The sequence below is a fragment of the Cynocephalus volans genome, chromosome 6 (assembly GCF_027409185.1).
Source record: "Cynocephalus volans isolate mCynVol1 chromosome 6, mCynVol1.pri, whole genome shotgun sequence".
Lineage (NCBI taxonomy): Eukaryota > Metazoa > Chordata > Mammalia > Dermoptera > Cynocephalidae > Cynocephalus > Cynocephalus volans.
Genome location: NC_084465.1, coordinates 56,512,691 through 56,528,170, shown reverse-complemented (window position 1 = coordinate 56,528,170; position 15,480 = coordinate 56,512,691). Strand labels below are relative to the sequence as shown.

At 36.3% G+C, this 15,480-nt stretch overlaps 1 protein-coding gene across 4 annotated transcripts in view; it reads left to right on the top strand.

Annotated features, from left to right (window-relative positions):
* CACNA2D1 (calcium voltage-gated channel auxiliary subunit alpha2delta 1) overlaps nucleotides 1–15,480 on the top strand; it is a 486,082-nt gene that overhangs the window by 80,441 nt on the left and 390,161 nt on the right. For all 4 annotated transcript variants that reach the window (XM_063100870.1, XM_063100872.1, XM_063100873.1 and 1 more), the window contains one exon: nucleotides 12,451–12,532. In XM_063100870.1, coding sequence (XP_062956940.1) covers nucleotides 12,451–12,532 — 82 coding nt within the window. The remainder of the gene's footprint in view (nucleotides 1–12,450; nucleotides 12,533–15,480) is intronic.

Below are 15,480 nucleotides of genomic sequence, written 5' to 3'. Positions count from 1 at the left end.
CGGGGCTGGTGGCGTGGGGCGTCCCCAGCCAGTGTCGGGAGGGCAAGGAAGTACAGGCAGGGCTGAATGTCACTCCACCACACCCTGGACTCCGGCCCCCGGTAAACTTCCTGTTACTGGGAGGCATATACCATCTCTGCAGCCACCAGTTCGGAAAAACGCCTAACCAATTTCTGATTGGGAATAGTGTGGTAGGAGAGTTCCCAAGTCCGCTTGAACCTGCCGGAGAGCTGGCTGCAGGCGGGCGCTAGATTCGATCCATGCCAGGGTGATACAAAGGTGAACAAGTCCCGAGAAAGATCTACACAGTGCTACAAAGGCACCCAGAGCGACCGGTCATCTGTGCCTACCAGAAACCTGGTAGACTTCCTGGGTGAGGCGGTGCCGAGCAGGGTCTTGAAGGCCCAGCTGATAGACGAGGGTTGCAGAAGACACGCCCCAGCCCAGCACAGTGCGCACAGAGTGGGGAGACATGTGGCCAGGGAGGCGGAGAGTCGACAGAAACCACACACCCGGTGGGGTCGCCACTGCACTATCCAACAGCCTGGGCCAGAGCACATGGAAGAGGGAGAAGTCCTGCACAGGAAGTGAAAGCTCAACAGAGATCACACACCCTGTGGTACATGATCCAGCAGCCCAGCAGAGTCCAAGCTGACCAGAAAGGTGGCTCCCCGGAGAGGCCCAAGACCCGAGGCAACCATACACACAAGGCACTAGAGGCCAACTGAGCAGTCACGGAGGTAGCCATACGAAATTGGCAACCACAGCAACATCTTAGTTAGTCATTAGTCTCAAAACAGTGGACTGTGAAACCCCCTGCCACAATGAATAAACACCAAAAAAAAGATACCAGAAATACAAAAAATCAAGAAAGTACACCACCAAAAGTTAATAAACCTCAAACTCTAGATCCTATAGAACAAGAAGCCCTTGAAATGACTGACAAGGAATTTCGAGTGATAATTCTAAGGAAACTGAATGAGATACAAGAAAACTCAGCTAGACATCATGATGAAATGAGGAAAAGCATACAGGATCTGAAAGAGGAAATGTACAAGGAAATCAATGTCTTGAAAAAAATGTAGCAGAACTTGCTGAACTGAAGAAGTTATTTGGCGAAATAAAAAACACAACGGAGAGTTTAACCAGCAGGCTTGTCGAAGTTGAAGAGAGAACCTCTGAACTTGAAGATGGGCTGTTTGAAATAACACAAGCAGACAAAAAGAAAGAAAAAAGAATCAAGGACATTGAAGAAAATCTGAGGGAGATATCAGACAACGTTAAGCGCTCAAATATCCGAGTCATGGGTATTCCAGAAGGGGAGGAAAATGGAGATTGCATTGAAAACTTATTCAACAAAATAATATCACAAAACTTCCCAGGTGTAGGAAAGATCACAGATCTTCAGATCCAGGAAGCTCAATGATCTCCAAACGTATTCAACCCAAAAAGGCCTTCTCCAAGACATGTTATAGTCAAATTGGCAAAACTCAGACACAAAGAGAGAATCTTAAAAGCTGCAAGAGAGAAGCGTCAAATCACCTATAAGGGAGCCCCAATCAGGCTAACATCAGACTTTTCATCACAAAACCTAAAAGCTAGAAAGGAATGGGATGATATATTCAAAATACTAAAAGACAAAGATTGCCAGCCAAGAATACTGTACCCTGCAAGGCTATCCTTCCGAAATGAAGGGCAAATAGTATATTTCTCAGACAAACAAAAACTGCGGGAGTTCACTACCACACGACCACCCTTACAAGAAATCCTCAAGGGAGTACTGGGTTTGGTTCCTGAAAAATAACTACCACTGCCATAAAAACCCAAGAAAAATCAAAACCCACTAGTAAATAAAAATGGCATTCATGAAGAGAAAACATGCAAACAAAAGCACTATCTACAACCTAAGGAACCAACAAACACAGAAACCAAAAGTAAATCAGAAAGGAAGGAACAAAAGACACCTAAGACAACCAAAAAACCAATAAAATGCTAGGAATAAATCAACACCTTTCAATAACAACTCTTAATGTAAAAGGCTTAAATTCCCCAATCAAAAGACACAGACAGGCTGACTGGATCAAAAAGGAGGACCCAACTATATGCTGCGTACAAGAGACCCACCTCACCCATAAAGATTCACACAGACTAAGAGTGAAAGGATGGAAAAAGACTTACCATGCAAACAGAAAAGAAAAACGAGGTGGAATAGCTATTCTTATATCGGACAAAATAGACTTTAAACTAAAAACCATAAAAAGAGACAATGAGGGACACTACTTAATGATAAAAGGACTGATCCATCCAGAAGACATAACAATCATAAATATGTAAGCACCCAATGTCGGAGCAGCCACATTTATAAAACAAACTCTATTAGATCTAAAGAAGGAAATAGACACTAATACCATAATAGCAGGGGACTTGAACACCCCACTGTCAATATTAGATCATCTAGGCAAAGAATCAGTAGAGAAACACAAGATCTAAACAAGACTCTAGACCAATTGGAATTGGCAGATATCTACAGAACATTCCACCCAACAACCTCAGAATATTCATTCTTCTCATCAGCACATGGATCATTCTCCAGGATAGATCACATATTAGGTCACAAATCAAGTCTCAATAAATTCAAAAAAATTGCAATTATCCCATGTATCTTCTCAGACCACAATGGATTAAAACTAGAAATTAATAACAAACGAACCTCTGGAAACTATACAAACACATGGAAATTAAACAGCATTCTACTTAATGACATATGGGTCCACGAAGAAATCAAGCAGGAAATCAAAAAATTTATTGAAACTAATGAAAACAATGATACATCATACCAAAACCTGTGGGATACTGCAAAAGCAGTATTGAGGGGAAAATTTATTGCATTAAACGCTCACTTCAGAAGAATAGAAAGATGGCAAGTGAACAACCTAACACTTCACCTTAAAGAACTAGAAAAACAAGAACAATCCAAGCCTAAAGTTAGCAGACGGAAAGAACTCATTAAGATCAGAGCAGAACTGAATGAAATTGAAACCCAAAAAACAATTCAAAAGATCAATGAATCAAAAAGTTGGTTTTTTGAAAAGATAAATAAAATTGACAAACCATTAGCATGGCTAACAAAAAAAAGAAGAGAGAAGACTCAAATAACAAAAATTAGAAATGAAAAAGGCGATATTACAACTGATTCATCTGAAATACAAGGAATCATTCGAGACTACTATAAACAACTATACGCCAACAAATTTGAAAATCTGGAGGAAATGGATAAATTTCTGGACACACACAAGCTCCCAAAACTGAACCGTGAAGACGTAGAAAATTTGAACAGACCAATAACAATAAAGGAGATTGAAGCTGTTATCAGAAGGCTCCCAACAAAGAAAAGCCCAGGACCAGATGGATTCACAGCAGAATTTTACCAAACATTCAAAGAGGAATTGACACCGATTCTTTACAAACTATTCCAAAAGATTGAAATGGACGCAAATCTCCCAAACTCATTCTATGAAGCAAACATCATCCTGATACCAAAACCAGGTAAAGATATAACCAAAAAAGAAAACTACAGGCCGATATCCTTGATGAATATAGATGCTAAAATCCTCACGAAAATACTAGCAAACAGAATACAGCAACACATACGTAAAATTATTCACCACGATCAAGTGGGATTCATCCCAGGGATGCAAGGTTGGTTCAACATACGCAAATCAATAAATGTGATACACCATATTAATAAACTCAAACACAAGGCCCATATGATCATCTCTATAGATGCTGAAAAAGCATTTGATAAAGTTCAGCACTCATTCATGACAAAGACCCTCTATAAGTTAGGTATAGAGGGAAAGTATCTCAACATAATTAAAGCCATATATGACAAACCCACTGCCAATATCATCCTGAATGGGCAAAAGCTGAAAGCTTTTCCTTTAAGAACAGGAACTAGACAAGGATGCCCACTCTCACCACTCCTATTCAACATAGTGTTGGAAGTACTAGCCAGAGCAATCAGAGAAGAGAAGGAAATAAAGGGCATCCAGATTGGAAAAGAGGAAGAAGTCAAACTGTCCCTGTTTGCAGATGACATGATCCTATATATTGAACAGCCTAAAACCTCTACAAAAAAACTGCTGGAATTGATAAATGATTTCAGCACAGGAGCAGGATACAAAATCAACACACAAAAATCAGTAGCATTTCTTTTCTCCAATAGTGAACATGCAGAACGAGAAATCAAGAAAGCCTGCCCATTTACAATAGCCACCAAAAAAATAAAATACTTAGGAATTGAGTTAACCAAGGAGGTGAAAAATCTCTATAATGAGAACTACAAACCACTGCTGAGAGAAATTAGAGAGGATACAAGAAGATGGAAAGATATCCCATGCACTTGGATTGGAAGAATCAACATAGTGAAAATGTCCATACTACCCAAAGTGATATACAAATTCAATGCAATCCCCATCAAAATTCCAAAGACATTTTTCTCAGAAATGGAAAAAACTATCCAGACATTTATATGGAACAATAAAAGACCACGCATAGCCAAAGCAATGGTGAGCAAAAAAAATAAAGCTGGAGGCATAATACTACCTGACTTTAAGCTATACTACAAAGCTATAATAACCAAAACAGTATGGTACTGGCATAAAAACAGACACACTGACCAATGGAATAGAATAGAGATTCCAGAAATCAACCCACACACTTACTTCCATCTGATCTTTGACAAAGGCACCAAGCCTATTCACTGGGGAAGGGACTGCCTCTTCAGCAAATGGTGCTGGGATAACTGGATATCCATATGCAGGAGAATGAAACTAGATCCATACCTCTCACCATATACTAAAATCAACTCAAAATGGATTAAGGATTTAAATATACACCCGGAAACAATAAAACTTCTTAAAGAAAACATAGGAGAGACACTTCAGGAAATAGGACTGGACACAGACTTCATGAACACGACACCAAAAGCACGGGCAACCAAAGGAAAAATAAACAAATGGGATTATATCAAACTAAAAAGCTTCTGCACAGCAAAAGAAACAATTAACAGAGTTAAAAGACAACCAACAGAGTGGGAGAAAATATTTGCAAAATATACATCTGACAAAGGATTAATATCCAGAATATACAAGGAACTCAAACAACTCTACAAGAAGAAAACAAGCAACCCAATTAAAAAATGAGCAAAAGCAGGTATTTCTCTAAGGAAGATATACAAATGGCCAACAGACATATGAAAAAATGCTCAACATCACTCAGCATCCGGGAAATGCAAATCAAAACCACACTGAGATACCATCTAACCCCAGTTAGGATGGCTAAAATCCAAAAGACCCTGAACGATAAATGCTGGCGAGGTTGCGGAGAAAAAGGAACTGTCATACGTTGTTGGTGGGACTGCAAAATGGTGCAGCCTCTATGGAAAATGGTATGGAGGTTCCTCAAACAATTGCAGATAGATCTACCATACGACCCAGCTATCCCACTGTTGGGAATATACCCAGAGGAATGGAAATCATCAAATCGAAGGTATACCTGTTCCCCAGTGTTCATCGCAGCACTCTTTACAATAGCCAAGAGTTGGAACCAGCCCAAATGCCCATCATCAGATGAGTGGGTACGGAAAATGTGGTACATCTACACAATGGAATACTACTCAGCTATAAAAACAAATGAAATACTGCCATTTGCAACAACATGGATGGACCTTGAGAGAATTATATTAAGTGAAACAAGTCAGGCACAGAAAGAGAAATACCACGTGTTCTCCCTTATTGGTGGGAGCTAAAAATTAATATATAAATTCACACACACACACACATACACACACACACACACACACACACACACACACAAAACGATGGGGCGGGGGAAGAAGATATAACAACCACAATTACTTGAAGTTGATACGACAAGCAAATAGGACATTGTTGGGGGAGAGGGGAGTAGGGAGGAGGGAGGGAGGCTTTGGTGATGGGGAGCAATAATCAGCCACAATGTATATCGACAAAAGAAAATTTAAAAAACAGGGTTTCAAGAGGACAGTGGAGCAGTGGGGGACATGGGGTAGGACAGGGGTAAGAAATAGTTCCATTCTGTACATACCTTGACTATATAGCCAATCTCAAGATCTTCTCACCATTTTTCTTACTATTCTGGCTACCTATCATGCTCAAATCATACTTGAAGCCAGGGAATATACATATCTAACAAGGAGAATTAAATGTGCTCCTGCCATCATAAGTTTGAAAACCCAATGTATCTTCTCATGGAAACAGTATTAGTCAAATTTTGTACCTTTATAAGCAGATATACATGGATTCAATTAATTTTTTTGAGCTGGCCAGAGACTGTAGTATATATTTATTTCTAAGACAAAGATTTTCAAACAATCTATTAAACTTTCTGAGAGCTATCTGTTCTATTTCATAACGATTTAAGGAATTCCTTCTTCTAAAAATTACATACGAGAGTAGTTCAAAAAGTTCATCGAAAAGTAGTTAAAAGAATACGAATCTTTCCATGAACTTTTTGAAGTACCCTCCTATTGTTCCAGGTGATTTAGTGGGATTTTTGTTCTCAGGCCATGTTCTTCATTTAGTCTCTACAGCATTTTCTTCTTATAAAGTTATTAGACTAAAAATTTAAAAAGATGATGAGAAAGATTTGAAATCTGGTAATACAGTATTTTCACATTTTCTTAAAAGTATTGTAATAGCATTTTTGGTTCCATAGAAAAAGGGTTTAGAAAGCAAGTATTCTTTAGGAATACAATATTATCACATTTTAAGGAATATTTTAGTAATCTTTCTTGTTGAGAATGAGTAGAGATCATGAAATTGTCAGGATCTTCAATTTGCTGTTCCTTGTCCTTCTTTCCCACCTGCTGGTATCTGCCCCACATTCATTTGAATGCCTTTTTTCTCTGATCTTGCCTTCTCCAGCCTAGGACTGGTAATAAATTTATAGAGCCATGATCATTAGGACCCATGGAAACTGATGACCTCCAGTATAGTGCAAGTCCTTAAATACTCTAAATCATTCTTTTTAAACCTTCAGCTTTCTTTTTGGCTGCCTATGTTAATACCTTCTACCTATATCTGAATAGTTGACTCTTCCTCCTTTATTACAAGGGAAATAGAGACCAGTAGGTAGAACCATCTCAGCTTTTTGCTCTAGTTGTTTTAGTTACTTACATTTAGATCAAATCTTTTACATTTTCTCTCCAGTCTTCATGGAAGAAGTATTCTCCCTTCCAGCCATGGATTAGGCTTCTCCTTTGTCTGCTTCTTTTTTTTCCCCCATTTTTTTAATTGACATAATATTTGTATATATTAGTGGGGTATAGTCTGATGTTCAATAAATGGATGGAACTGAAGGTCATTATGCTGTGCTTATTTCTTAATTCATCCCCCTTGCACACCCTCTCATATTTGGGATACAGGCAGTGAGCAAGAAAAACCCTATTGAATCTAGTGTCTTTAGAAGGAACTTTCTCTGTCATAGGGGAGAAAAGACTTCTTTCCTCACCTGTTGCAAAGTTCATGGCTGAGACCCCTATGAAACAACACAGATAACAAGAGAAAAGCATACAAATTATTATTATATTTTTCTCTCATTGTGCACTTTTATTGTAAACCTAAGAGAACAGACACAGGTTCCATCCTTATTTTCTTACCTGCATACAGGCTCATCAATGATTGGCAGTGAACAACATTCCTATTATTTCACTACATGAATAAGGCAAAAATTCTTAACATATTGCTAAGCTAGGAAGAAGCTATTGATTTGTTGTAAATATTCACAAAAATAATCAGATTAAAATTGCAAATAAAGGATCACTCCGAACATGTTCTTTTGTCAGTTATCATATGTATGAGTATATATCAACATGAGGTAGGGTTTTGTTACATTTCTTTTAAAATACTTCAAAAATTAAAGCAATGCTGTTGGCTTTGCTAGAAAAATAATATGGAAAAACCAAAAATTAAAAAAAAAATTTGTTCTTCAGGCACATGCAGAAAGTTGTAAAGAGCCGGTCCAAAAAGCACCAAGAAATGATTAGTCAATAAAAATAGGATGCAAATTTTAGTTAGAAAAAAAATTAAATAAACCTAGGAAAAGAATACAAATTAAGTTTTATGTGATATAGGAGCCTTCAGAAAATGAAGAACTAGAGACCCAGGAAAATCTGTGTATTTTTATGGACAGCTGTACAGAAATATGACTGAAGGATAAAAGGGTATGATCTAATGGCGATGGTGATAAACTGGGGAAACTTAGGAAGGTCCGTTTGTTCAGATTCTTTTTGATGTCCCTGTGTGACATTTCTTCCCATTGGGTATAGGCCAGGACACCTGTCACATGAGGGTACTCAGGGGAGAAGGGAGAGAGAAGGTCAGAGAGATCTTCCTACTTTTGCTGTTTTCTCAAATGCCAAGGTATCCTATTTTGGGGTAGTGTTTCCTGCACCCCATCATTGTCATAAATTATATGTTCTTTCTTTCATCTTTGATGTCTCTTTTTCTACTTGCCTTTCTCTTTTTACATAGAAACATACCCCTCCCTATCTGTCTTACTTAAAAAAAAAAAATGGAGCACTGTTACCTCATTGTTCACTCCTTTCCAGCTTTCATGGTTTCTCTCATTCTCCTCACAGATGAGGTGAATAAATTTCTCTCACCTTGTTTGATAATGCTGTAGTCCTTCCTTCTCTTTATAAACTTTTCCTTTGTCTGGCTCTTTTGATACTGTTGTTCTTGGATTCCCTTCTCTTGCCACTACTCAGATTCCTCTGTCCATTCTTTAAATGTTATTTTCCAGAGTTCTAACCACTGTTTATTTTCCTTCTCCCTCTGTACATTCTTCTTTTGGAATCATAAATTGATTTACCTGTGTCCTTTATGTGCATTGTAACTACCAAATCTTTAAATTCTGTGTAGGCTATTCTGAGAGCTCTAAGCCCAATTGCCTACTGTGTATCTATACTTAAGTCTCTCAAAACGCCTCTAACTGAAACAATAAAAACAAACTCATCAATGTCCCTCTAAACTGTTCTTCCTCCTATACTTTCTATATCAAAATGCCCTGTCATCCTCTGAGAAACTCCCTGAATCATCTGCAAATTCTTTCTTCCAGTCACTTTTGATATGTAATAGTGCATGAAATCCTGTTGTCCACACTTCAGAATTTCGGATGAGCTAGTTGTTTCTACCCAGCCTCCTCCCCTTTTCCCTTTCTCCATTTCCCCACCATTGAGGAGTTTGAGTCCTCATTTCTTACCTTGTAACTAGACCTCCCTTCTTCCTTTCTGTTCTCCCTCTAAGCCACCATCTACCTGGTGTCAGAAAAATTATTTTATTATGTTCATATGCATTTATTATGTTCATATGCATTTGATCTTTTTACTCTCTGATTTCTCATTTTCTAATCTCTCTCCATTATTTTGAGAATACAATCTGAATGTTTCAGAAGGATAATTAAGTCCCTTGCTCTGGTCCATCTGTCTGGCTGAATTTTTCCCTACCATTCCTGCCCCCATTCCATACCATTTGCCAAACCACGCTTGGACTCCAGCCATTCAAACTCTTGAAGTTGCTGTATGTGCCATGTTTTATAAATTTCCTCTGACTTCTTTGTTATTTCCTTCTCTTCTCAACTTTGTCAAGTTCCACGTGTCTTTCAAATAGTATTTCAAATAGCTACTCCAGAAAGTCTCCTCTATCAGCCTTCCTGTACCGCTACTTGCTAAGCATTAAGTGACTCCCTCCTGGCTCCTGAAACATGCCGTCCCCAACCCCCATATTCTTGTTCTCCTCTGTCTCTCTCCCTGCCAGACCCAGTTTTAACCCCAACCTGCATCTCCATCTTTTAGTATCTTCTCCAGCAGATACTAGTACTTGTTGAATGGGTTAACAAAGAGCAAACAAAAAATTTGTCCTAGTGGAGTGCTATGTTAGTTTTTTATTACATGAAAATGCTATATCCTCTGTAATTTCCCCCAAATTTTATAGTACCTTCTGGATAAATTTAATAAAATAGTGCTTAGCGATTATGCATGTATGCTTGACTATTTACCAAGAAAGAGAAAGATAAAAATGTACACATATCAGTGTTCTTCATCCTGTAATTTTTCACTTTCATGATGAATGGGATCTTTTCTTATTTCCTTGCCATTATGACCTTTTAATTCCAGGTTGAAAGGCAGAGTGCTTATGTATTTTAGGAAAACCAGATAATACCTCATATCTGTGAAAAATAATCCATGCTCCTATAAAATGTTCTTGACAGCTTGTCAGTGGGGCAGAGAAGTCTGGATGGGTCTTGAATTGCTTTTCAGCCAAAACAGGCTTACCTAAATGAACACTGGTAGTGACAGTGCACTCAGGTGTCAAGTGAGAGTACATGTTTTGGATCATTTTAGCATAAATCAGATTTGGGGCATGAGTTAAATTTATTTCTATAGATGTATATTCTTTGTCTCTCAGTTTCCCAGCTAAAGCAATGTATAACACTTCTTACTATTTGTCAGTGTTGAGAACTGTATATGAGTAGAGATGATTCATTTTCTCTAGGTTCTATGACTTGTTCAGTAACTGCTGAAAGAAATAAGATTTAGAAAGTGATATAAATGGTTTTTGTTTCTACTTGTACCCTACTGTAATTTTTTGTTCTTAATGTAAAAATGGGGCACAATTATATTTTTCTAAAAGCAGTACTAAGAATATTAGTTAGTATTTATAATGTTTTTAAAATATATGCACCAGCTGATAGGTAGCGCAAATTACAAGACTAATGTTTCATGCATCATTCATTTTAATAGTTCTATAAATTTCTCTTTACTTTATACCCTACTCTCATTTATTTGTTTTTTGTTTCTTGATATTCATTTGCCTTTTTCTATCATGTTTATACAGCATGGTTCAATAAATATTCTTCCTTATTTTTATTTATGCTAAAGTATCCCTAGTTTTAATGTATCTCACTTACTAACCAGTTTGTTTCATATAAATCAAGCCTCTTTGTTTTCCTCTAAGGCATTTCATCCTTTTTTATGACTGACTTTCAGTTTTCTTTCTTTCTCTTTAGTTTATCAGCTTATTATTCTTTTATTTGTTCTCCTATACCTCATTTAAATTCCCTTTTCATGTTATGCCTTTATTATTACTTAATTTTTTATTCTGTTACACTTAAATGTATTTGAAAAACATGTGGTGACTTTGATGTACTATTGGAATTCTTCTCTAAGGAAAAGAAAACACACACAATTAAATCTTCATAATTCAAATCATATATACATAGAAAGAAGTGAAAGTTTAAATACAAATCATCTCCTGTCATTTCTACTTGTTTACTAGTGTTTTCTTATATTTGCCTGGGAAGAAAAGAATACATACTTTAGGCCTACAACATAAAGATAAATAAGTGAAATATATAAAGGAATTTTAAATTAAATTGTATTGTTTTGAATGGCCAACTTGTATGGTATGTTGTAATTTCTCCATTGTCAGGAAAAAGTAAGATAGAACACAGATTTAGATTTTTCTAAAATATCATGACATTCATAGCTCATGTTTTAAGATGTCCATTGCATTAATCTAAAGTATATACCTGAAAAGGATTTGAACTTAAATCCTTCAATCATAATTTTAATGATAAATACCATTGCCTTAAAGATTGAACTTTGATCCAGTAATTCCAAATCTAAGAGTCTAGCTAAGAAAACAAAATACTTTCAAGCTTCATGCATGAAGATATTCATTGCAGTGTAATTTGTAGTGGTTAAAAGCTGATAACATCCTAAGTTTCTTTTTAAAAAGGAGAGTGATCAAGTATACTATGGAATGTAGAGATAATAAAGGATCAAGTGGCTATTAAAAAATAAAAAGCTTGCAAAATATTGGTGATGGTATGGGAGAGAATTTATCATATGACATAAGGAAAAATGTTATGTGAATTTTGTATAATATACTTTCAAAATATGTTGTATATATTTTATATAATATACTTTCAATTATGTGAAATAATTTTAAAGACTAGAAGGGAATACACAAAAATGTTAAATGTTCTACCAGGGTGACATAATTATTCTTGCATTTAAAAAAGACTACATTTAAAATTAACAAATGTTTACCTTTATACAGGACAAGATTTATTTATTTATTTATTTATTTCAGGACAAGACATTTATATCATTTTTCTCTTGCTTACTTTCGGGTATTTCTGCATCCTAAAAATTTGTACACTAAAGGTTCAATGCTCTTGCAATTTATACGTGGAGTGGGAGTGTGGACATAGTGGGAATTAGGAAGGAGAAGAAAGATTTACAGGCAATTTAATGAATTATCTGAAGCATAGATATAAAATATCAGTATGTGGCTATTATGTGCCAGAGATCTGATAGAACATTCTCTTTTCTGGTTTCTGTAGTATCAAGTCATGGGTGGATAAGATGCAAGAAGACCTTGTCACACTGGCAAAAACAGCAAGTGGAGTCAATCAACTTGTTGATGTGAGTAAAATGCACCACAGAAACTTGTTAATCTCTTCTTCAATTTGAATGCAGTTCTATCTTTTAGGACACTCTATTTCTATGTTACGGATAGGATGTGATTTCCACATGAATCCAGTAGTGAAATTCTTAGCAAGATCCTTGGTACTGCTAGTTACTGTGAACAAGAAAGGCCATCCCTAACAATGAATGCAACTTTCTCACCGCACTTTACAGTTTATACACAGCCCTCACTTAGATGAGTTCATGAGATGTGTATACTCCTCCCAGATTCAAATCAGGGCGTCATGTACTTATTACCACAACGTTTCCATTCATTGGAACGTATTTTAGAATCTCTTATACAGTGGTGACTTCAAGTCCTGTGATGGATTCTTTTGAATATGCTCAGTGGGAACACATTTTCATTCTTTGAGAGTAGGTTTTATTTTTAAAATTATTTGAGAAGTGTTTACAACCATGTCTGCAGACTAGAGTGAGTCATTGAGATCAGTTGTAAAGGTTTGGGTGCAAGAAAAGGAGATACTATACATGATTTTTCTTGTGATTTATAAACTGGCTATGAAAGTCACCCTAAAATGATTTTTGAAGATGACAGCAATATATAAATATTGTATAACATCTTAAATAGATTATTTTTAGTGGGTAAGCATGTACATGTATAGGTTCTATAAGATTTATTAAAAATTAAATGTCATTTCTGTAGGGTTTCACTGATTCCACTTGGATGTAATTTATGGGACAATTTGAAAGTACTTTCATCTTGTGTTCTTTGTGATGCAGTGAGGCTTTTTATTTTCCAAAAATGTGATGGGTCAATGAAGGTGAAATGGTATAAAAGCAGTTTTATATATATTATGTGAATATTTGTCCTACAAATATTTATATACGATGTTCTTTCCTGGGAGAAACTGGAATGTATGGTTACCTTATATATTAATAGAAATTCATAAAGAAACCTTACTAAGAAAATACTTTTAAAAATTATACCAAAATCTCTTTATAAAACAATTGTAAGTTTCAAACGAAGACTGTGTTGAACACCTAAGTATTCATGAGATATGGAAGATATTTGGAAACCAGAGATGTTTCTTGTGAATAACAATGATCAGATTTAGTTATAGGCAACACTTAAAGAGTGTGTGATATGTCCCAGGCACTCTGCAGACTATCAAGGGTGGAAGTGGAAACACGGTTTCTCTCCTCAGAGAACTGACACTCTGCTAACCAAAGATCTCCATTAGTGGGAGTGCAAAGATGCCTGAAAGTTATTGTAAGCTTGGGATCTGCAATGATTCGTTGTGGGAAAATGTTAAAATATGAAAGCATATAGGATAGTAAGTGAGCCTCTGTGAAAGAGGTGGAGTTGGTGGAAGCTCCAGCAAATCTTTTTTGCTAATTTTCACTTAAATACTATTTAAAATGACCAAGAAGGAAGCTTTTATTCAATCATAATGAGAAAAGAAAAGAGACAAATTCCAGATTCTGTTTACAAGTTATATGACTCTCTTTATTGACAGACTGAGATTGATAATAAGCTGCTCTTGGGAGCCTCTCCCTCACTCCTTCAGTGCTTCTCCAGCCTCAAAAACCACTTGCTTGGCTGACCTCATTGCTGCTTTTGGTGTTAATACATGAAATTTCTCTTGCCAAATCTGCTTTTTGCAATGAATCATTAAGCAAAAAAAAATCTCACCTGGTTTCCATTATGCTTTAGTGAGTATTGATTACTAAGAAGAGTATAAATATTGATAAATTACCTTGTCTGAATTAGGATAACAAAATGAATGGGAAGGATGAAAGAGAATCCCCGTAATTTTCTGCTTATGAGACACATACCTTATTACAGTGACAGAAAAGTTATTAATAAAAGCATTATATGTTACATAACTGGGGGGACAGATGTTAGAAAAAGAGAATTCTTTATTGGAAAAAGAATACAAGTATTAGGGCTCATGAAGGATGTCATTTTACAGAGAAATGTTTCCACATGCCTCATTCCTTTTGCCTTAAGAGAAGGTCATGATGTGGGAAAAAGAATGCATTTCTTTTTTGGCCATGGGAACTTAAAGCCAAAACTGACTGAAAGATGCTAGAGTTGAAAGGGAACTTTGAGCTGAGATTGGGGGTGTTGGATGCATGGTGAGGATGAGAAGGTAAATAAATAGAGGAACTTAGCAGGACCTTGGATTGAAATTCAATATTGTGGAAATGATGCTTCTTTCCAAATTTATTAATGTTTTTACTGGCTTCACAGGGTATAAATAGTTTTTACATGAAGGCCAAGAACCAATGCAATGAGGCAACATAGCTAAAATAATACATCTTTGCAATTTTATGAAAATTGCTTTATGACATCATAAAATATCAGCTCAGGGAAAGTTGGTAATGTGTTGAATAAATTTAATACTTTAACTTTACAAATAGAAGATTTTGCCCAGATGATCTGCCTATCTTCTGATAAAGATCAAGAGTGAAAAATAGGCTTAAGTAGTACTATTGTCCTTGATGCATTTAAATTATAAGAAATCTCTTATTGAATTATTCCACTAACTAATTTCTTGGAGAAAACAAATGTTCATCAATTGCATATGCTCATCTACAAAGTAGATGAAATAATTGAGGGAAGAAAAAAATTATGAGAAAGAAATGATGCACTATAATTTTTCCTAGTGTGTTTAATGTATTAGAATCTTTTAAAATGTAACTGAAGAGGGCCGGCCCCGTGGCGCACTCGGGAGAGTGTAGCACTTGGGAGCGCAGTAGCGCTCCCGCCGCAGTTTTGGATCCTATATAGGAATGGCCGGTGCGCTCACTGGCTGAGCGCGGTGTGGATGACACCAAGCCAAGGGTTGCGATCCCCTTACTGGTCACAAAAAGACAAAAAAAAAAAAAAAAAAAATTAAAATGTAACTGAAAGACTTCATTGTTCTTTCATTAATTCAGGC